This window comes from Microcebus murinus, chromosome 6 (assembly GCF_040939455.1).
Source record: "Microcebus murinus isolate Inina chromosome 6, M.murinus_Inina_mat1.0, whole genome shotgun sequence".
Taxonomy (NCBI): domain Eukaryota; kingdom Metazoa; phylum Chordata; class Mammalia; order Primates; family Cheirogaleidae; genus Microcebus; species Microcebus murinus.
Window position 1 is genome coordinate 94,649,206 of NC_134109.1, and position 24,586 is coordinate 94,673,791.

Genomic DNA, 24,586 nt, shown 5'->3' on the forward strand with positions numbered 1-24,586 from the left:
CATTCTCTTGGCTCTAAAATGGTCCCTTCAATACTTCATGTCAGTTATCACTTCTCTTGACAAACACAGACCTTTTATTTTTTTCTTTAAAAAAACCCATTTTCCTTAATAAGCAATCATTTTTAAAACTTGGTTCCAGCTTGCTATATTAGGGAAATAGAAATAGATATATTCCAAAAATGGTATTGCAATTGATCTTTATTCTAAAATGGATATTGGAGCTTCACAGCAGTACGCTTATTTTTTAAACAAAATGTAATTGCCTAAAAGTCAATACAAAACCATGAGTTTAGCCTTGTTAACACCCTTGGGTATTGAACTTTAATTCTGGAGAATTTCCACTGGACCCTTGACAGGCAAAGGCGGTAACTTTTAATTCTGATGATCTCCTCCATTCCCTTTATAAAAAATGTAAAATACACTTTGAATAAGAAAAAATGGTGAAAAACGCAGAAAAATACAAGATCACAAGCACAAACTATTCTAAGTGCGTGCTACTTTGAAATTCTCATAAGGCCATTTATTTGTTAGCGACTGTATGTTGGTCCGAAATCACGCTGAAAAATCATACAGAAAAGTCATATCCCTCATTAAAGCTATATTTGTTTAACGTGACAAAAACAACAAGTTAATGATCTATCTATGTTTGTCTTATAGTACCATTTTCTGACGTAAAAACTGTGTTTGTTTCATATGTGTTACTCAACAGGCCCCAAAACACAATACATTTTTAGCTATTGTCCTTTTAAAATGTCCTAATGATTATGCTATCACTGTTCTAAAGGACTATCCATTCTACTTTGTTCTCTTTGAAACTGCTAATATAATTTTCCTCACTCCTGATCATAAGTTCCTTTTTTAAAAATCTCTCCAATAATCTTATTTTTTTTTTAAGTAAAAAAATCATTACCCATTACCCTGGGCTACCAAAAGAGCAGCTTCTGTTCCTCACGTTTAAAAAAAAGAAAAGAGAAAAACCTGCTTGTTCCCGATGCTTGTCTTAGAAAATTTAGAAGTCTCACTAAAGAGCCGAGGAGGGAAGCTGCTAGAAATGTTCACAGATACCTGATTTTACAAGTCTTTGTGGAAAAGCTCGCCTTTAGATTACTGTTACTCAGTGTTTATGAGGGCTGTTTGTCAAGACAAAAATAAGGTGCCTCCTCCCCACAAATTAAAGAATCAAGTTACAATCCATTATTTCTTTTCTGATTGTTTTTCTTTGTAATAAGTGGGAAAGTTGATACTGGATAAAAGTCTTCCCTGAGCTAAAAGACTCCACATTAAAGGTTCCAATTAGCTATAAATCAGTTGTCTTTCCTACTGGGGGAGAACAAGAGAAAAGAGAGAGGGGTAGTTAGGAAAAAGAACTGGAAGAGCTTCCAAATTAAATTCTGAAAAAGATACCTACTGCATACCTAAAACTTCTTTCAGAGGTTATTAAGAAAATCTGATTTAAAAAATGAGACAAAAATCAAACTTTCCCAAATCTGAGGGCTAGGTCCATTTTCATAAGGTAGATCTTACATTCTAAGACCTTTAAAAAGAGCATGAAGAGATTAGGGACCTTCATAAAACAAAACTTTTAAGCTGCACGCTTTCCCAGCTAGATCCTAAACCCAGAAGTGCCACACATTGGCACTATTGTTATGCAAACAATGCCTAAAAGGCTATAACCATTAACGACCTCTCATTAAAATGGCTTTGAAAAATTTGTCACACCATCTAAAAAAGCTAACAGGTACATCAAATCCATCTAAATCAACATTTTAAAACACGCATCACCCTGATTTGTCTCCTAAAACTCAATGCAAGTACAATTTCAATATTTTGGTGTTTTTTTGCATTTCTCTTTCAACTATTAAGACAGACCCAAGCAATTTACTTGTCTACAAAATTTAATTTATCTTGTAATAAACATGATGGAATACATCTTTAACCATACTGTGCGTAAGCCTATGTGTTTAAGTTAATCGGGAGAAGTTAGCATAGAGATCCACTGAAAGGCACAGAAAATCAAACTAGAGAACTGCAAAATGAACTTCGAGAAATGTGGCTTTAAATCTCATCTATCTCCCCTCATCCCCCAAAATATTATAACATTACAATTTCTCCATTTTTAGTCATTGATAATTATTTTCTATGTCGAATTTGTGGAAAGAAAGCAAATTCCATTTACATTAGGAAGCGGACACGTATTCTTTTTTCATGCGGTGCAACAACAACAAAAAATTCCTGCTTAGCAAAACCCAAGATAGCAGAGTTCATTATTCAAAAATAAATTCTTTTTCCAGTTCAAAAGCGAACTCACTCAACTGCCCCAATTTTAAAACTTTTCAAGTTTTCCAGGGAAACTGCCACTGCCTGCAAAATTCAAAGTAAATGCTGAGCTGGCTCTACTGTGCTTATCGGTCAGGTTTTTCGTGAGATTTGTCAAACCGGCCAGAGCGCGGGTGTCTTGACCATTTCCTAGGGAAAGCCCCGTCCGCGCACCGTCCCGGCTCCCGAGGGCCCGACTGCGACGGGCAGCCGGGCGGTCCCCGAGGGCGGGCGGAGGACCGGGAAGCGACGGCCAGGCTTCGGGGCCACCCTGGCGGGGAGCCCCCTGCCTCCCTTCGCGGAGACCAGGAGGTTCCGACGACTCATCACGACTGTCGGGACCTGGGCATCCCACCCGAAGCCAGCCGCAAACGGGTGCCGGGCGGGAGCCGTTGAGGCGACCCCTCAACGCTGCGCTCCAGGTTGGGGCAAGTCCCCGAGGTGTCCCGAGTCCGCAGCAGCGCTCTAAGCGCCCCAATCCCGAAGGCAGACCCGGCGCCCCTTCTGTCGCGCGGGGATGACAGGCTGGCCCCGGCGACCCCGGCCCCATCACGCCGCCCTCACCCCCTAGAGAGATCATGGAGAGGAGAGAAGGTTCTAGAAAGTCCCCGTGGACGGCGGGCGCTCGGCGACCGCTTACCTTGGTGTACTTGATTTCGAGGTTGGGCGTGGGCGACGGCAGGAGGTGCAGGGACGCCATGAGGGCGGCGGGGTCGGCCTTCACCTCGCCCGGCATCTCGATCTTACTGGAAGTCATGGTGGCGGGCCGAGGTGTCGCTCGCCCGCGGCGTGGGGCTGTGCGGGCTGTGCGCGCGGTCCGCGGGCCGGGGGCGCGCTCGCCTGTATATAGGCAGGTGTCAAGCTGGGGCTCTTCTTATTGGACGTGAGGGCCGAGGCGCGGGGGGCTGGTCCATCCTACCTAGGACGCCCCGGCGCGGCCCCCATTTACATAAAGCCCGCGCCGCGCGGCCGGGACGCTCGGCGCCCACGGTCAAGTCCGCCCGCCCGGCCCCCACCCCGGCCGCGGGGACGGGCCCACGCCCACGCCGCTGCCGCCGTCCTCGACGGCAGGGGCGCGAACTTGCGCCGCAGCCCGCGGGGTGCGGCCAGCCCGACTCCGCGTCCCTCTGGCCGGGCCAGCGTCGGCGGGAGGCGCACCTTGGCCGAAGTCGCGGCCCCCGGAAGCGGAGCTGGCGGGGGCCCGAGGGCTCGGCGCGGGGAGCGGCGAGTGGTGTTGGCGGCGGCAGCCCGGCGTGGAGGGCCACTCCCGGGGCCACTCCCGAGATCACGTCCGACCCCCGTCCCGGGGCCCACCGCACCCCAGAGCCCCGGCTCTCACGGGGACCCGGGGCGCGCCCTCCCTTCTCCCTGGGCAGGGGCGCCGGGCTGTCCACGGCGAAACCGTCTCCCCCACACACCCACTCCTCTCCACGTGGCCGAGGTGCACGGTGGCCGGACGGTCGGGGAGGGGTAGAGATGGGCGAGAGTCCCTCGCCCCACACTCGGAGTGAGGATCCCCGCGAGCCGAGGGACGCGCCGCGGCCCTCGCAGGCTTCTCCCGCCCAGCTGCTGCCCTCTGCCGGCCGGACCGCCCCGGAGGGCGAGGGCCCTGGTCAGCCTCGGCTCCTCGCGGTTGCGCGCGCGTCTCATGCGCTTCGGTCTTTCTTCTCCGATCGCTTCTTCCAGCCCTTCACCCTCCTCGCCTCAACACAGACACAGAAACACTTCTGCTTTTCTGTTCTTCACGCTAACAGCTATCATACCGCCCGACCTTGGGCTGCTCTCTTCACTGACCCAGTGGGGCTGAGGTTTCATCTCCATAGCCCCTAATTTAAGTGTTCTGTAGTACCACAAGCCTTCCTCTAGTTTGTGTTTAAACTCCCCCAGTTTACATCCGTAAACCAAGAATCTAGACACCTCTCCTCAGAATAGGTTTTGGGCTCCATGGGCTAATTCTGAGGGCCACATGAAAAGACCTTTATAGATCTCTTATAGATCTCTTCCCTTCCCCACTCCCAATGAAAGCTTGACCAGGGCCACTGATAAGCATTCTTTCTTCCCTATTTTTCCATGAAAAGTGAGTATCATTGTGAAGGGCCCGACTATCAAGCAACTCTTTGATACTCATCTTAAATGCCATTTTCGGAGCCGCTAGAATCCCATTTCTTTGGGTGTTAAGTATCAGCCAGAAAACATCTGCCTTAGGTACTTTCAGTAACTAAAACTGCCTAAGGCTCAGTGTTTGGATGCTAAGCAGTAGTGGAAATAGACAAAAAAAATATTTTATCTTAGTATTAGGTTTACAGAAATAAGTTCCAGCTTCTCAGAACCCAAACTATCTACCCAAAGTGACTCCAGTGAATTGTTTTCATGGAGAAACTATAGATCTTGGCTTTTGGAGGCATCTCTATTAATAGGGATGCCAATAATTATGGCAATAATTATGACTTAATAATGGTATATGTTCATAAGATACACTTTTATTAAACCCTTGGAGGATTAGAGATACAATTAAGGAATAAAAAAGTAAAAACTTGAGGTTGGGGAGAGAGAGAAGGTTCTGGTAAGGGAGAGCAATGATTCCCATGGAACAATTTTGAAAACGTATTTTGAGCGTGTTTTCCAAGGCAAGGCACAGTGCTACAGGCTGGCTTATAAACTAGACCAATAGCCCTTGTTGTCAATGAACTTGCAGCCCCTCCCTACAGATAAGTGGATCAGTGACTATGAGAGGCTGGGGGAAAATTACAAAAGAGCATTGACAGCATGACCTGGGACTGTCTGGGGAAGTTGACCTTTGGCTGGAGGCCTTAAAGGAGAAGTGAGGCTTCAACAAGAGTGGGTAGGACACAATAGCAAAGGCATAGAGATGTGAGAGTATGTTTTTGGGGACATGGAATGTGGTTGGAAGTATAGCAAATGAGACTGGCAGGGCAGTTAACTTTAGATTGAAAGGACCTTGATGTTTGGGGTACTGAGAAGCCATCAAAAGATTCTGAGGAAGAGAAAAAGGAAACTTGCATAGATTGACCTGATAAATACGTATTGTCAGGAAAGAATATCACAAACTGGAAGCCACTGGTTTATATTCTCAAAGCATAAGTTGGGGTTGTCTACCCTTTACTCAATTCTTGCTAACTACAATTCCATCACCATGAATCAAAAATCTCTGTTGGAGGAAGGAACAATATCCAAGAATTATTAGCATTTGTTGCACAATGAGGTAAAGCAAATAAATAGATTTTTATGTACTCCAGGCAGGAAAGGGAGTATTTCTTGGATTCTTCTTATGAACATATCCAAAAGGTCTAGTACAGTAACAGGTGACAGGCTGCTTTGAATTGTTCCCTCATGGCTCCTTTCGTGTGATACTTTTCAACTAGACAGTGAAATGATCAGCACAGGGATTGTGTCTTCTATTTTTCTTGTTTCCCTTCCTCAGTTTCTAAAGATCGGAGCTATTTAATAAGATATTTTGTTGATTGATATGAGCAAAAGACAAAGCACACTACTCCCACTGTGTACATAAGTAACTTCCATACACTCTCTGATTAAGGAATATTTTCTGTCTGATCTTTGCTTTTTCCCATCTTTTTACTATGAACTTTTCTGTTTGTAGATGTCTAAGACTCTTTTTCTTCATATAAATCATCCTCTAAGAAAATTTTTTCCTCTCTATTCAGCTCATGATTGTAGCCACATTTTGTCCAAGTTCTTTAGTTCAGGGTACAGGCAAGATTTAGCAGAAAAGAACAGTTAATTATAACTACTTCTTCAGTGTACATCTCCTTGGTTTCTGTTCATGCAACTTACACTGCTGTTACTTTTAAGGTTAACTTAACATCGCTTCTCACATCCTTACTCTTTCCTCCTCTTCTTTCTTTTATCATCTTGTTTTACTATCTTCTCATTTCCTCCATAGATTTCACAATGGTTAAGGAGACAGTCTTTGCTAGATATCTTCAGATATCTTGCATTTCGAATCTCCGTCTATTCCCTGATTTGGTTAAGGAACATTTTTTCCCACTCTTATAGTGTTTCTCCTCCCGCCCTCCCCCATCTGTAATTATTTATTGTTTAGGATACTTCTTGTTTGAAACCCCTTGCACAAGGGAACCTAAACTGCAGCATGCTCTATTTATTTCCTTGTGAAAGCGATTTATTAGGCCTGGTGGAGCCAATATCCTGGAGTTGCAGAGGAGAAAAATAAATTCTTGCCTCATATTTCCTCACCTAAATAATAGAATGCAAAGTTGTAATTTTAAGGCATCAGCTTTATGTGAAGTTTGACTTTAAGGTATGGAACCATAACAATTTAGGCTTTTTTTAGCTGCAGTTAAAGGTAGGAAAATATTTGTTAAATTGAGAACCATACTTTAGAAGTCAATGAAGGAAATTAAATGGAACACAAAGATCCCTCTCAAAGAAGATACACTTTTGGTTTTGACAATAACTGAATGTCCAGCTTGAACGTCAAGCGTCTATATTAAGGGACTGTTTCAGTCTCAGGTGGCCTTGCTTAATGGCTTTCCTGTTCCCATTATAACCATGATGACAGCCCACCTTTTCTAACAGATACACTTGCATTTTAATTTATCTTCAAAAATAAATCACACATTATAGCATTTCCCTCTTCTGGGTTAATTGAATCAGTTCCTTAAATGTCTCTAAGTCTAATGATTTGAAAGAGGCACATTGTTTGAAATATTTAAAAAATTAGGGCCCTTAGGTTGTATGCAGAATGATCTCAGTGCTTATTTCAGATATAAGTGTTTCCTAATGATCTCATTCATCTCAAATCGGATATGCCTGGCCACTTTATTTGAAATGTTTCCTGAAAACTCTTAACAGGAAAGCTTAATGCAAGGTATATTTATAGAGAAATGGTATTTAATTTATTAACAAAAGCTTATAAAGAGCTTTACATATTTTTATCCAGAAATGCTTAATGAAGTATTTGGGACCCATTATGAAAACTTCTATAAAATAAATTCACTTATATTTTTTATTTAATGTGAATATTAACTTTTTATGTGAGATCTAAACTCTCATTTAATTATCCTTTTCCTTCTAACATCCAGAAGAAAAGAGATTGAGATTGTGGCATTTATTAACCATAAAAATTCTCTAGATATTAAGTTCCTCATTCCTCGATGTGGCCTCTGGTCACTATTCTATAGCAAGGGGTAGAGTCCTAATTGGTTATGACTCCAAAAACCATGTTTTGATACAAAACACAATTCTTTCCTTTTAAAATATATCCTCCACTTTTGGGGGACCCCAGGAGACTATTTTAAAAATGGAAACTAGATTTTTCTTTGTTGTAAAGCCCAGCTTGACTTTGTACATGTTCCAGAGGCTTCAATGTGGGTACAGGGATGAGCTCAATGCTTTTATCAATAATCACATTTAACAGACACAGGGAGAAATTAAACTTCCAGCTACACAGCCTTTTCTGAAGGGGCTGTGGGAAAAGGCATTAGCTCCCTCTGCAGCCGATGGCATGTATGTGCAAGTCCATTTAAGTGTAATAGCTGAATTCAATGTCTTTTATCTGATACAAGGAAGAAATCTTTAGGAGACGTTATCGTCTAATTTGAATTAATTTGGAGGAAAAAAAAAATCTCTGAGATTCAGACAAATTTAAGACTGCAGTTAGTTTAGGAGAAAGACTTTCATTAAAAGACCTTTTGACTTTTAGGAAAAGAACAATACTGTTCCTTGGCCAAATTTACCATAGAAAGCGCAATACTTAGAACCCTACAGGCCTACTCAAGTAGTGTCCAAAGAACTCTGTACCCATAGGGCAAGTCACATGGGTGTGTCTCAGATTGGAGGCAGCTATTTTTATCATGGTGGGTGAGGAAGAGTTATTAACAGGCAGATGCCAGAATTTCTTTCTTTTCTTGCCCAGGTAAGTACTTGGCATGTAGCTCAGTTAAGTTTGCTTTCCTTTCCTTTCCTTTCACATTCCTTAGTTTATATTTCTCTTTTTACCTTAAAAATCCCTCACTTCAACACATAACTCTTCACTGCTATTACTTACCGTAGGACATGCCCATTCCTAAGCATAAATTTCCTCCCTGAGTCCTGCCCTTTGCACAACCACTCAACTCAAAGGATCTTTGGGCATAAAGAATTCTCACATGAACTTTGATGATATTTGCGACAGAGATCCATATTTATTATGTATTCACTAGAAAACGAGGCTAAGAAAGCAGTCACTGTCTCCTAGTCTAGCAGTCACTGCTAGAATGTGCCACTGAAAAGATAATGAGGAGCACTTTAGATATCTTGACAACAGAGGTGGAATGTCAGCTTCTTTCTTCTCAATCACACAGGTTGCTTGTGAAAGGCACAGGGCAAAAGTGGGAGGCATTCAGGCCTGGGACACAGCATCCGATTTGGACATCCAGCACCAAATGACAAGGAAGGGTCTTGCTTCAGCCATGCATATCCCCCCTTTCAGAGCATCTGTGACCCCTTGGGACTACTGCTATTGCTGAACCTGGATTTTTTTTCCTCTTTGTATCAATCAAATAAGTTCAATTGCACAAATATCATTCACCAAATACCATGTGCCGATCGTTGACATAGAGTCTATAAAGAACACAGAAGAAGTCTGTGGCAATTCCTTCCCTTAAATCCCAGCGAGGTTGGAATGACAATAATTGAGTATGTGAAGCTATTCAAGGGCCATGGGAGACAGGGAAGGCCTCCCATGGACTTTTATACTCTTCCAGGTGCTATGGGGAACACAAGACACAAAAAATAAAGATAACATTTTCCGACATGGCCCAACAAAGAACTTCTTTGACGTTTTTTAGTGTAAAGGTAAATGATGTTATCTAGTGAGTTAACTATTTATAAAATTGGAATTTCCAAAAGCAAATACTTGGAGCTGAGATTGCCTTCCACTTTCTAAATCCAAGTTATATGATGTCAAGTGTAAGTCCCTTTGGTACAGACCAAGCCAGAAGATAACAGGTACAGTTATAATCATTTAGGGAGCTTTAAAAATATATAGATGCCTGGTCCTACTTCCAGAGATTTCAATCAGTCTAAGATGATATTTGATATTTTAAACAAAGCTTGCTGGTGTCTATAAGGCACAGCCTGGTTTGAGAACCAGTGGTTAACCCATGGAAGGTTCACTGTCTGGGGTTACCTGAATCCACTCTACAACCTCTGAATTGGAAAAGTGGATTCCATGCCTTCCCACTTTGTAGTGCTCTTTAATTTGCTATTTTTAATTTAGTATTTAAAAAATACATCCAGCCTCAAATGGATTGACCTTTCTGCTAATGTATTTCACCTAAATTAACAGAGGCAATTAACTAATTTATATTGGAATTGTGCACTTTCCAGTTCACATTTATCAACTCTTAAATGCTTGATCTGGTGTTGCAGTTTAAATTTTTTATTATTACCCTTTAAATCTGAAATGTCTTACATCTAATTAGCCAAACTTACATATTCAATTAATGGATTCATTATGGGCTAATGAATATGGAGACAGCATTAGGGCAACATCTGCCTGCCAACTGAAAGAACTCAAACTTTTCTGCTATGAAGAAAGGATGTAGTTCGTTAGATAACTTGAATAGCTTGAACTTTCCATTTTAACATATCCAAGTACTATACTGAGTTTTATGGACCAGCTAACATAGGAAAAACAATATGTTTTCCAAAGAAAGATGCCTTTCTAGAGGGATATAAAAATCAGAATTTCAAAAGAAATACACCTTTGAAAACACTTGTCAGTATAAAAATGTACAGGTCTAGGTGGTCATTCCAAATTATTGAGTTTTTCTAACCTGAGTTTTTATAATAAATGCTTAATAAAATAAACTCAAGGAGAAAATTAATTTCAAAAATTAAACAAAATCTTTAATTTACTGTACTATACTTTAGGATCATTCCAAACTCACATGATTTTATACATGTAAGCATAGGTCCAGACATAATTTTGGGAACTGAAATGTTCCTGTAGTCAGTGATATTTGAAATCTAGATAATTCATAGATCTAAAATGAATTTACGTAATATTTTCAGTTATTAAAATTCTGGCTTTTTATTTCTCTGGTTATAAAGAAATAGTCATTTCTCGTAATTATAAAAAAGCCACCCACTTCAGGAAAGGTGGGTGAGGCTAGAATTCACTCGAAAAACTATTTTTAGAGATGGCAAGACTATAAGGAAAATAATCAGAAATCACTTTCAAAGCATGTGACGTCTTCCACATCAAAGCAAGAGTTGAACAAGGAAATTTGGCCCAATGTCTGCAGTGTGACAGTAAGAGTATTTTAGGACATGTGTGCTACTCTACCGAGGCTTAAAAGTTTGAGGGTTTTTTTTTTCATTTTTACGCTCCTTACATTCAAGCTGACACTTGGATTATTAAAAGACCATATTTCTTACCTTGAATTATACAGATGCAAAGTCCCAATATCCTTGCTAGAGTATCAAGTACACATTTATCAAATATTCTAAAAAATGACTTACTGCAGCATTTATGTGTTTAATATTGATGGCCTCTTATGTGCCTAGCACTGACTGGATTGCCTGGAGTTATGAGGAAAAAAACTGTAAGGTCTGCTCATGGCTTAAGTAATTAATAATTTGATTCTCACAAGAAAAGTCTTCATATTTGACTTCACATATACACTTAGGCTCACAAGATTCTATTTAATGTGCTCTTAACTGTGATTTGCCCTCTTTATTAGGATCTGGAAAACAGTGCCCGTGTGGGTAAATCTTCTCTCACTAGAAGTAAGGAAAACGGGAAATGAGAAAAGGAAAAAAAAATCATGGCACCTGGTGAACTCTGGGGAACCGGAAGGAGAGTGTATAAGCAGTCCCTGAGTAACAAGTGTGTCTCCTCTGGTACTTATGCTACAGAAGCCATGCAGTTATAAATACACAAAAAGCAAATTTGATAAGGAATACCTGGACCTCTCTGTCCCTTAGGATCTGATACAGGCTGTTACGGTGCATCACCTTAACCCCAGGCAATCAGTATTACGATTAACACTGCTCAGGCCCCAAAGAAATGCTCTTCCCTATCTCTGGCCCTGTGTTCTGAAGACGAAAAACAACATCCTTCACAAGGAATGCTGGGAAGATGAAAGTGCCAAGCAGCTGCCATCACTGGAGGGCGGAGTGTCACCATTTGAGCAGTATGAACACAGAGGTGAGTGAAAAGACAAATGAATTAATTTTATCACCTCAGACAGCATGAATGCAATGGTGGAACTGTTGTTTCCCAGGATTGCCAAGTGTCCATTACTTGCTTTTCTTTGTGTTCCAATTGATGGGTTGAGGTATATTCACAAATTAATATGGTGTTCCCAACAGTTCTTTGTGGTGACAGGAATATTTTGTAATATTAAACAATATAATTCTCTTACCATTCCTGAATATGTAGGTCTAGACATACTTTAAATGTAATATTGATTCTTTACATTGGCAACTAGATAGACATTAAACTCTAGAATTGCTAACAGTTTTATTCTTATAAAGTTATTTTCTAAGAAGTAATTACATTTTTTAAAAACTAAATAGCTTATTTCAGTAATTTTATTTAAAAGTTTAATACTCATTAATTTTAATTTCCATTTTGCCTTTTAATTTTAATAAAATTTTAAATATTTTAGAAAAAATAACTTTTTAAAAACATCTGTGAGAAGTAATTTAATATTTTTACTTTTAATTCACATTTCTGATGAAAATATATTCAAATTTGTACACTTCAAATATAATTCATTTTTTAAAGAACCTTTGAATCATTACTGTCAATATTTCTGTGAAAATCTTGCCTATAACAATATAGTGATTTTGATGAAATAAAGGCAAAAGCTGCAATTCATGGAATAAATATATAATTTATGAATCATGTATATTTTTATTTTATTACTTATTCAAACATTGCTGACACACACATCAACAGAACACTAGGATATACACAATTATAATTGAATTCAGCAGTCTTAATATTTTTCTTTCAGTCAAATAAAAAGTATAGCTTTACGTATTTAAAAATTTTGCCATCAAGAAGGTCTATTTATCAAAGCAAAATAGAACATTATATTTAACAGTTTGTAAGTTTAGTTTAAAATTGCAAAATATTTGGATGTATGGTATTAGAGTCTCCATTTGTTTTCTTTCCCTAGATCACAGAAATGTTACGGGTAGGCCCAGATACAAGGATTTGCTTTTCTCTGTGGGTCCAAGAGATTGATGTTTCTCAGTGTCCTGATTCCATGTAACTTCTCAGAGACACTCTCCATCAGTTTGCCCTGCTCACTATCCTATAGTAAACCTCCTGCATGCAGTCTTCCCTCTGTATCCATGGGGGATTGGCTCCAGGACTCCCAAGGATACCAAAATCCATGGATGCTGAAGTCCCTGATACAATGTGGCATAGTATTTGCATATAACCTATGCACAACCTCCTGTATACTTAAAATCATCTCAAGATTACTTTCAATACCTAATACAATGTAAATGCTGTGTACATAGTTATTATACTGCATTGGTTAGAGAATAATGATGAGAAAAAAGTCTGTAGATGTTCAGTATAGATGCAACCATTCATTTTCTTTTTTGGAACATTTTCTATTTGAGGTTAGTTGACTTCACCAATGCTAAACCCACAAATAGGGAGAGTCAACTGTATATTTAAAGTTCTCTCTGAAAAGGTGTGCAAAGTAATTCCAGAACTCAATTCATTAATCGATTTTCATTCTTAAGTGGTTTTCATGAATCATTAACAGGTTGTGCCAGTGTTATTGGATTTTCTGCTATCTCTTAATAATTTTTTTTGTTGACCTTATTAAATAAGAGAAAGGACACTGGATTGGGATCCAGGAAACTCAAATTCTGTTCCTGGTTATTCTCTTACTCAATATCCAGAGCCACTGAAAATGTACCCTACTTTCCCTAATAGAAAATGTCAATGCTAATGTGAGTATATCCCCATAAAAATAGGCCAAAACTGATATTAGAAGATTTGAATTTTTAACTGTAAAAGGAAAATAACTCAACTCTATCTATGGTGAAAAGCTATTCACAAAACTGTGGGATAAAGAATTAGGGCTCAGTTGAGCTAAACAAATTGAAGTGTAAGTGAGAAACGATCATTACATTACATCTTCATAATCCAGCAAAAACAGCTGCAGCACCGTCAGGAACTGTGAAGTATAAAGATGTGTGAACCATCGTTTCGCATCAAGGAGCTCTGTGTTCAGGCCAGCAGGAGCATAGTGATGGCATTGTGCCCTAAGAGATGTACAGTGCTATGGAGAACCAAAAGAGAAAATGATTATGTCCACATGGAGGGTAGAATGATGGCATTTGAGCTGGACCTACATGACAGAGTGGAGGGCAAACAGGCAAGAGGAGTGCAGTGGGGCAAACTTTGGAAAATGAAAGTTTGGCTACAGTGTGACACACCCGTGGAGGAAAGCCTGGGACATAAGCCAGCCCAGATGACAAGATAAGAAATAGGTTTAGCAGAAGAGGAAGCTAGAGTAAATCAGTTCTCTCTTCTCTTTTTTCTATTCTCTCAACTTCTCTCCTGTGTCTCTATCTCTCATCTTTTTGCACTGTAGTATTACATGTGTTAGAAGGTAGCAAGTCCTAGAGAAGTGTGATGTGTAAGCCACTGCCATTCAACATTACAAATAGCCTGACAAAAGCAGAAAAGGGTCCAAAAGGTCTGTGCCTGGAATCAAAGGATCCTTAGGCATGGGAGAAATTCCTAGGGCCAGAGGAGGAGGAGGAAGCAAGGTGACAAAAAGAGAAAGTGTTGGGAGATACCTCAAGGTGCTTACTCTCACTCCACTGGCTACACACCCTACAAAGTACAAAGTGGCCTCGTGTTAACCCTTTCCTCACCAAGTTCTGCATCTTCTATCTCATGGTCATCCCCCTGTCCAGGGGGATGCTCTAATGCTACTGCTTTGGTCCTGGTCCTCTGCATCTCTTGAAGAGCGTATCTAAGTACGCAAGGTTATACATTAGTGAGAATGGATTTCAGTTAAAGTTAAATGATACCAGATCGGTTCCTGTGGGATACAGGGAGCAGGGATGCTCTGAGCCACTGATGGAAGAAGAGGATGTCTGATTATTGGAATAATGTTGTTCTTACTGCTTCTGGTCTTGAGCCACTCTAGGTCACCTTTATGCTGCTGATAGAGTGAGTGGCCTTTTGACTTTGGAAGGCTAATTATGTAACTATGTAGGAAAGAAGAGAAAATTTACAAGTAGGCCATTCAGTCAAGTCCAGCAAGGGACTTAGAGGTCATCTTGTCCAGGCTTCCCTAACTTATGTTATCACTTGCAAATACAGCAGATCCCTGGATTCCTTTGGGTCTGCTGACTCCCAAGGAAGGGCCCAAGATTCTGTGTGTTTAACAACCTGAGTTCCCTTGGGAGATTCTTATGCTCAGGTGGTTTGGGGAAACTCTGATAGAGCCTTTTACAACAGATGAAGAAACTGAGGTCCTGAGAGACGCATCAGTTGCAGAAGTCTAGAAAATGAACATCAGGACCAGAACAGAGGGACTGAAGGGAGAACAGTTGTAAATGAGACTGCAGACCTCACAGTCATCTCTCCAGTGTCCCTGTCGCGGCCCCACTGAGATGCACCTCGGGGCTCCTGGGAGTGCGGGACCCTGGCAGTGGACAGCCTCTCTCCACTCCCTTCAGCCCTGCGAGGCCACAACAGTAGTGACTCTCAGGCAGTGGGAAGGAAGAAAGGAAACAGGGGGGAGGACAGTCCTGGGCTCCTGCCACTGAGGAACCAGGATCAGGCAGAACATGGGTACTTCTGTCCCCAGCTTCTATTTGTCCAGAGATAGCTGAACAGAAACAAGATCTGTCTAGGGGCAAAATTGTGAGCCCAGCAGTATTTGTCCCCAGTGTTCCCGGCCTTCCTTGTTTGCTTTCTTCTCATCTCATTAGTGTCCTTGCCCCTCCTTCCCCCTGTGTGTCCTTGCGCCCAGCCTTTTCTTTCCTAGATCCATGGAAATAGCTTTGTTGTCATCATCCACACTTTAACTGAAAGCAGTGTCTTGCCTTGGAGAGGTATTTGTCCCCTCCAACCGTCCCCAGCCCCATCCTGCCTTAAGTATAAATGTAAGGCTTCAATGAATAAAGTGTTTCAGGTAATTGCAGCAGTGGAAAAAACATTTGTAATAGAAGACCAAGGAAGCTACCTTGCCCTTGAAATTATAATTTCCCAAAGATTGTTTTAAGGTTTTGTTCGGCCATTGAACACACAATTAATGAGTGTGACCTGTGTCAAGCATTATGTTAAATATTTGGCATTCAGGAGGCAATAAGGAGAATGGATTTTAAAAAATGAACAAGGCTTGGTTCTTCCTTTTGAGTTGCTCAGCATCTGGTGAGGATATAAATTCGTGAAGGTAATACTGGACACAGGAGATATGCATGACTTTTGGAACCCAGGGAAGGGAATAGTTGACGTCTTTGGGCCAGGACAAGGCTTTACAGAGATGCCACAATTGAATTAGGACTTGAAACATAAGAAGGTTTTCACTAGGGTGTTAATAGGGAGAAAGAAGAACGTTCCAAGCATAAGGAGCCACATCTACGTGGGAACAGAGGCATGTTCAAAGAAAAAGACAAAATAAAGCAAAACAGAAAATCAGTCTGGAAAGAATGTAGGATGCGTGGTAAGGAGTAGAAGGAAATGATGCTTAAAAAGTAGGTTGGTGACCAAGGATGGGGTAAGTAACTGTGAGGCGAACAGTATCTTCCAAAGATGGCCTCACCAGTACACAGCCCATCCCATAGTGCGTAGCTTGCATTCCTCCGTCCAGATGGGAGGTCTTTCGCAGGGCTCCAGGCACTGCAGAGCAACAGCAAGCCATCCCTGCTGTATTCTGCCAGAATGTCTACCTGCAATAGCTATGAGAGACAGTAAATGATCATTCTTGTTTAAAGCCACCAAGTTTGGAGGTAATTGTTTATACAGCAGTAAGATAACAGATACAGTCACACCAAGGAGTTGCTGTAAGAAATACAATTCTTCTCTTTATAAATTAAAACAAACACACACACACACACTGGGGAACCAGGGAAGGTGTTTTCATCAGGGAAGTGGCAGGAGAATTGCAAATGAGAAAGATGGGCCTGGTGGCAAATGGAAATAGAAGGTGGGGGAAGAGTGGGTTAGAGGCTGGGAAAACATTTAGGAGGCTCTTAGAGTTATTCAGTCCATTCAATAGGGATGGGAGGGCAGAAAAGTGTCTTTGATTTGTAAGGAAAACTTTCTTAATTTTGGTTTTGTTTAGGAACTCTTTTATGTACCCAAAAGGTGAGAGTCAGAGAGGTCAGCAAAATGCTTGAGCTGATTCTCTCCCACTCCCTGCCCCAACATTTAATGCTACTCCTTTATATCCTGATCCTAGACTTTCAGAGTCTGTTTTCACAATGCTCTCATTCCTCCCTAATGACTTCCAGTGCTAAGAACCCACTCCTCCTAACTGGTATCTTTCTCCTTTTCTTCTCACAAATAAAGGTCATGGCATCACAGTCTCAAAATCTAGACCTCTTATTGCCTCTAGCTCATCAGCATCTGGATTCGGAAGGAAACCTTGTCCTGGGGTTTGCAGGGCATATAGGAGAACGTATCTGAGTAGAGAGGATCTAGACTGTTGGGAAGGTGGATCTGACTTTTCAACATAGATAAGTGTAATAGCAATGATCAGGAGATTTGCATGATTTATACTGTTGTTTACTATTTTGACACCAGAAGGTTGTAAATATTGAAGGAGTAGCAATGTGTTTATTAATACAATAATTGGTTGTGTAAGGTAGTGTTAATTGTGTAATAGCCTTCACAATTTAGAACGAGACTCTTTAATTGCTACTAATTGTCTAGTATTTATGGTAGAATGCAGAAGTCTAAGGGGTATTTAAGAAAGTGATGCAGGCCAAAAAGAAAATGAGTTAAAAATTTTCCTCCACCTTCATTCTTCTTGCCAAATATTAGACTCATTTCTACATTTATCTAAGAATAATTGGCGATAAGATCTTGCATGCACTGTCATGCATTCTTATTCATGTTAGTAGGCTTCCTGAGTTAACTTGCTCAGAATTTATTGAGTAATTTCTCTCTACCAGGATCTTTCTTATTCATTATCTTACTCAATCCTCATATCAAGTCTACAAAGTAGTATTTTTTATCTTCATTTTACAGTTAAGAAAAGCTTTCTGAATCTAAGCTAAGTGACATGCTCAAGGTTAAGAGGCTCATGGTGATAAAGCAGAGCCTTGAGTCTAGGTACTTTGACTTTCAAATTCAAAATTCTTTTCACTATTTGCCAGAAAGTATGGCGGACTTAGGCCATATCTTCACCATGGTGGTAATAGAAGGCAAACCGCGTAGTTACAATCATTTGTTTTTATCCACACAGCGACAAAGTGACAAATAATTCAAATCGTTGGATGGATGCTCAGATCTGGGCTGCTAAGCCTTTTCCTACGTGTAGGCTTTCACCAGTTCTGTGTAAGCATCTGCCCCAGCATCTCAATTGTTCTCTATCTGGGTTTGAGAATGTGGTGGGCTGGCATGGTGCCCAACAACACAGACTCTGGAACCAATTATTTGGGCTCAGATCCTAACTCTGCCACTTGTTAGTTCTGTGACCTTGAGCAATTATTTAACCTCCCTATCCCTTGGTTCAGTCACCTGTCAAATGTGGTAATAATAGTGCCTATCTCATGGGAGTTTTTTGTTTGTTTGTTTGTTTAGGATCAAATTGAGTTAATGTGGGTAAAGTACTTAGAACATTGCTTGGAACATATATAGTAAATGCTATTTAAGCATGAGACATCATCATTATCATCATCATCATCATTATCATTATTATTACCACAATTCCAGGGACCTAAAGGCAGTAAATAAATAATTTTGGAATCAATATGGCAATTTAATACTACACATTTTTATGTATATGTATGGATAATTAGGTAGATATAGCTGAGTTTTTTTTTTTCACAGTGTAATTTTCCACCCAAGATTTAAAGGTTTCTATTGTCTGATACTTGAAGATTCTCTCTCTTTCTTCAGTTGTTGTGGTAACCAGACAAAATAAGTGATGACTGGTACTAGTTTGCTAGGCCTTTCATAACAAAATACCACAGTCTGGGCAGCTGTGCATAAGTGAGAAAATTAATTTTCTCATAATTCTGAGGGCTATAAATCCAAGATTTAGGTACAAGTAGGGTTGGTTTCCCTTGAGCTTCTCTCTCAGGCTGCAGATGGCTGCCATCTTGCTGCCCTTCCATATGGTCTTCCCTCTGTGCGTGCACATTCCTGATCTCTGCGTGCTCACATTTCTTCTTCTTACAAGGACACCAGTCAGATTGGATTAGTGCCCACCCTAAGGGCCTCATTTTAATATATCCTCTTCTTTAAACGACTTGTCTCCAAGCATTCTGAGGTAGAGGGGCTAGCACTTCAACATATGGATTTGGTGGAAGGTGGAACACAATTCAGTTTGTACATGACTATTTAGATTATTTTATCTCCACCTGTCTATTATGTGGGCTGTGATCGCTCACTAGTGTTATGAAGATCCCTACAGTCACCCAAGATATTGCCCCAGGCAGCAGGGGACTTGCATAGATACCTGGTTAAAATATGGTGGCTTGTAAAATCCCCCTGGGTTTCAGCTGGATTGCTGAGTTCTAGAGGAAGGTACATGACAAGCAAAGCCACCCCTGAGGGCCACCTGTGCAACCTATCACTGACCTTCCCAATGCTGCTACATGTATGTGTGATGTAGAACCAGGTAGAACCAAGAAAGTGGATCTGCTGGAAAATGCCAAGGTTGATCTGAATATTTTCTGTGGCTTTACAGAATATTTTACAGAATATTTTCTGTACTTCAAAAGGTTGGGATCATTTAACTTGAAAATAGCTATAAGTTGGCTTTTTCAAGGCAGCCACTGAAGATCTGAATAGGAAGAAAAGGAGGGAGATTGGAAGGAGCAGTTAAGAATGGGATGGCAGAGCAAGAAGAGCCTAAGTTCACATCTGGAATATTTGTCAACTCTGCTGTGTGCAAGAAAGTGTATATGACAATACAAACTCTTGCAATGAGCTTAGTCAATTAGCTTTATCATCCTATTCCTTTGTCTTCTGCCTGTGGTAACATCTCCGGGGGGCTTGCCTCTCCTCGGTAGCAGCAAACAGCAGGGTAACAAATTAAGGTAGGAGACCACCACTGATCATTATTGCTAATGACCTAAGCTAATGCAGTGAAAGTTTTATCAATTGTTGATAACCTAAATGAATTCAAAGGGTGCCACCCCAGGAGAAGCACTCCAGTGCTGGAACTTCTCATGCGACAGTGGCCTATTTTTAGCTTGTGGAGAAAGGTGGCTCCACTAACACCAAATTTATGGTGACTATGACTGAGTCAGTGGAAAGTCTAAGAACTGCAGAAGGCAAGTCATTCTCAGGCAAGGTGGTGTCGCTTTATTAGTTTTATTTGCAAACCAAATTTATTTTCTTTCAACTTCATCTTTTGTCCACTGCATAAATCTTAAATTCCTCCCTAGAAACTTCCTCAAGGTGGAGGTGGCTTATAACATGTTGCTTGGCACCTAGTAAAGTTTTATCTAATTTGCAACTGGCTTTTCTTACTAACCTATTAATGTAAAGGTAGGCTGTGTGGAGGCTGTGTACCAGGGCAACGGGGAATGGAGCTCAGTATCGTTGATCTTCAAAAAGATCTTGTTTTATTTCCTGTATGTTTCCCCCAGAACTCACTGACTTCATACATTTTTGTCCTATTATTTAACTTAAAACATTTTTATCTCCTAAAGTAGAAGTCCCTTTTGATCAGTAATACTCACCTTTTTATTAATTCCTCACCTTTTTATTCTTTCTAAGATTTTTATCCCCTTACAGAAAGAAGTAGACTCCTGAATTTTCTCATATCCTTCTCTTCTGATCTATCTCCCGATCACAACATAAAAGAATTATGAGTTTAATTTACATGACCAAAATCAAGTTCAGCTTTTTGATAAGATTGTGAAATAGCCGTGATGTAATCGTGAAAGCACGTTGGGTTTAGAGTCCTAGGACCTGATTTGCATTCTAATTCCACTGCTCACCAACTCGTAAGCCCATGTAAATTCTTTAACCTCTCTGAGCCTCAGCTCCTTCATACATAAAATAGGGAGAGTACCTCCCTCCCAGGATCATACTGAGACTTATGTAAGGTATCATTTGTAAAAATGTTACACCTAGCACAGGATCTTACTCATATTAAGTACCTGGCATATTTTTCTTAAATCTAAATGTTTTTATATTAGCAATTTTATTTTTTTAAGAAAAAAAATTTTTAATGGAAAATTTCAAACATCCCCAAAAGGAAATTGAGAATTGTAATGAATCCCAATGTACCCGTTACCCAACTTTAATACCTGTCAACAGTTTGCCAAAATCATTTTACTTTGTCCTCCACTTTTTTTTTTTTCTGGGAGTATTTTAAGACAAATCCTAAACATTATGCTGTGTCACATGGAAAAACTTTAGTATGCATCTCTAACTTACCACCAAAATATTATTTTATCTAACAGACTTAAAAGAGATTCTTTAATATTATCTATAATTCAATCCATATGCATATGTTGTCTTAAAGGTATCTTTTTATAGTCAATTTATTAGAACGAGGATCCAAACAAGGTCCACATATTACATTTAGTGTTATATCTCTTAAGTTTACTTTGTTTTGAAATAGTCCTCAGTCTCTCCTTTATTTTTTTCTTTATGACATTATTTTGTTAACAAACAAACAAACAAACATGTTATTTGTATTATGGAAGGATTTACATGAGTGGTTCCAGCAAGAGGCTTGATTTTATTCATGTTCAAATTTCATAGGCAAAAATACTTTATAAGTGGTGCTAGAGTTAGCAATCTTTTGATGATAAATAATGACATATTTTTAACTATTTTAAAATCAGTCTTAGAAATCTTTCTCTGCCACCAACTCAGGCATATCATGACCTTGGTAATAGTTCCATTCAGTTGACTACAGAACTCCTTTAGTTTACATTGCCCATTGTTTGTGGCTGGCTGTATTGGTTTGTTGTAGTTTTATTTGTTTGTTTTTAATAAAGCTACTGTTTTGGAAACTATGAGCCCATATGTCTCATGAATCAACTATTTTTTTTAAGTCACTCACCATTTGCTTAATATATGTAGATATTGACCAGAATTAGTGTTGAGTCACAGTATATTTAAAGCAATGAGTCATTACCCCAAATGGAATATAATAGGAATTATTCAGAAGTCAATAATCATCTTCTTTGTGGTCATGCCTTAAATTAAAAATAACTAAAGTTTTGGATTCTGGATAAGTTAGAATCCCTAAATAGCTTTCCTTCCATTATTTAGATATTCTTTTGAAATATTGAGTCAGTTTATATGATTCCCCCACAGCAGCTTCATAAATAAATATTTATTGGGCCTTATTTTGAATAGATCAACTTTGTTAGGTGCTACAGAATACAAAGGAAAGACATAGCCCGTGCCCTCAAGGACTAACAGTTTGGTAGGGAAGACATTGAAGTATATGGTATAAAAGTAGCAAAAATAAAGAACATGAAAGTTTAGTAAAAGTTTAGTTTAGGGGGATTATGGAAAAGTTATTGGTAGCATTTGAGATAAGACTTAAAGATTTGGTAAGATATTTTGGTCAGTGAATGATGGGAAGGCTATCTTTGGCAGGAATGAATAATGGAAGAAGCATCTGAAAATCTAGAGACTTCGTATCACTGGATATGGTTTGCCTCCAGTTAAGGGAGCAGGTAAGAGAGACAGAAAAATGAATCAATATCATGGAGGTTACTGAATATCAGGCTGGTCAGCATTGCTTCTTTGTTTCTTTTTTTAAACTCAGAAGGTAACAGAAGAATTATTAAAGTAAGATGACGTACCATGGTGTCAAAGCCAAAAAAGGGAAGAATGTTAAGATGAAGGGAAACAGCATGATTCACAATAACCAAAAAGTGAAAACAACTCAAAATGTCCATTGACTGATGAGTGGATAAACCAATGTGGCATATCCATACAATGGAACATCATTCAGCCATGAAAAGAATGAAAGAGTGATACATGCCGCAACATGAATGAACCTTGAAAACATGCTAAGCAAAGAAGCCAATCACACAAGACCACGAATTACATGATTTCATTTATATAAAATGTCCCAAATAGACAAATCCATGGAGACAGAAAGTGGATTGCTGTTTGGCAAGAGCTAGGGTGAGGGAATTGGGAGATGACAGCTAAGGAGAGCAGGGTTTCTTCTGGGAGTAATGAGATGTTCTTAAATTGATTGTGGTGACGAATGCACAACTCTGTGAATATACTAAAAGGCACTGAATTGTATACTTTACCTGATAAATTGTGTGGTATGTGAATTTTATCTCAATATAGCTTGTTTTCTTAAGCAAGAAAAAAAGTGATGTAGTTATTGCAGGAAAGTCAAGGAGATGAATACTGGGAAAGGGCTATAGAATTTGATGATTAAACGTTTCTTGGTGACATTTAAAAAGGGAGTTTCTTCTCCAAAGTGGTGGGAGAAGAAGTGAGTGGGTGAGGAGGAAGCAGAGGCAAAGCTGTCTTTCAAGAAGTTTGACCATGAAGGGTGAGGTCACAGGACATGAACTCATGAACTCCAACTTCCCTGTACTCAGCCTCAACGTATATCTATTTATTTTTTTAATCTTCTTGCTTATAGCTTTCATTTCTAAAGAAAACCATTCTTTAGAACTGGGGTTTGGCTCTCCACCTAAGTTATTTATTTATTTATTTGAAACAGAGTCTTCCTCTGTTGCCTGGGCTAGAGTGGCGTGGCGTCAGCCTAGCTCACAGCAACCTCAAACTCCTGGGCTCAAGCAACCCTTCTGCCTCAGCCTCCTGAGTGGCTGGAACTACAAGCATGCGCCACCATGCCCAGATAATTTTTTCTATATATATATTTTAGTTGGCCAATTAATTTCCCTCTATTCTTAGTAGAGATGGGGTCTTGCTCTTGCTCAGGCTGGTTTCAAACTCCTGACCTTGAGCTATCCTCTCGCGTTGGCCTCCCAGAGAGATAGGATTACAGGCGTGAGCCACCGCACCTGGCCATCCACCTAAGTTCTTGAGTTCATTTTCCACTGTTAGCTTTAGAATCTTGCCTTATTTATTGTGTTCTCTCTGAATTAAACCATGAAGAAACATCAGACAAACACAAGTTGAGGGACATTCTGGAACATATGTTTAAATGTGTCAAGGTCAAGATAGGCCAGAAAAGACAATTGAGACAATTGGTAGAATTTGAATGAGGTCTGAAGGTTGGATAGTAGTAATATATTAGTATTAATTTCCTAATTTTCATAGTTTTATTACGTATATGTCAGAGAATGTTCTTGTGTGTAGGTAATACTTAAGTAAATGGATTTGTAAATCTTAAGGTAACCACAGTGCAAAAACTTTAATAATTGAGTCCCTAAAAATAAAAAGCAACAAATTGAAACATATTACCAGAGAAAAATCACATAACCACAAAGGAAGACAGTAATAAAGGAAGAAAAGAAGAAAGGAGTTACAAAACAACCTGAAAACAAGCAACAAAATGGCAGTAGTAAGTTGTTACTTATTGATAATAATACTTAATGTAAATGGACTCAACTTTCCAATTAGAAGGGCATAGAGTGACTGAATGGATAAAGAAACAAGACTTAGCTATAAGCTGTTTACAAGAAATCCACTTCACCTATAAAGACACACATAGACTCAAAATGAAAAAGTGGAAAAGGATATTCCATGCACCTAGAAACCAAGAAAGAGCAGAAGTAGCTGTACTTATATCAGATAAAATAGCCTACAAATCAAAGACTATAAAAAGAGATACAAAAGGTCGCTATATAATGATAAAAGAGCTCATATATAGCAAGATGATATAACAATTATAAAATTATAAAGGTAGCACTAATAGGGAATTTTACAGCAAAAAAGTCTATATCAACAAAGTTAAAGACTTCAAATAAGCTGCCTAATGATACAGCTCAAGGAACTAGAAACACAAGAACAAACCAAACCCAAAGTTAGAAGAAGAAAAGAAGTAATAAAGACCAAAGCAGAAATAAATGGAATTGAGACTGAAAAAACACAGTTCCATGAAATGAAAAGATGGTTTTTGAAAAGATAGACAGAATTGACAAACCTTTAGTA

General features: G+C 39.6%; 1 protein-coding gene across 1 annotated transcript in view; it reads right to left on the reverse strand.

Annotated features, from left to right (window-relative positions):
• The window catches only part of ALDH1A2 (aldehyde dehydrogenase 1 family member A2), a 99,526-nt gene extending 96,213 nt beyond the window's left edge, over window positions 1–3,313 (reverse strand). The window contains exon 1 of the mRNA XM_012783037.2: window positions 2,957–3,313. Coding sequence (XP_012638491.1) covers window positions 2,957–3,073 — 117 coding nt within the window. The 5' untranslated portion in view covers window positions 3,074–3,313. The remainder of the gene's footprint in view (window positions 1–2,956) is intronic.
• Window positions 3,314–24,586: the final 21,273 nt, after the last annotated feature.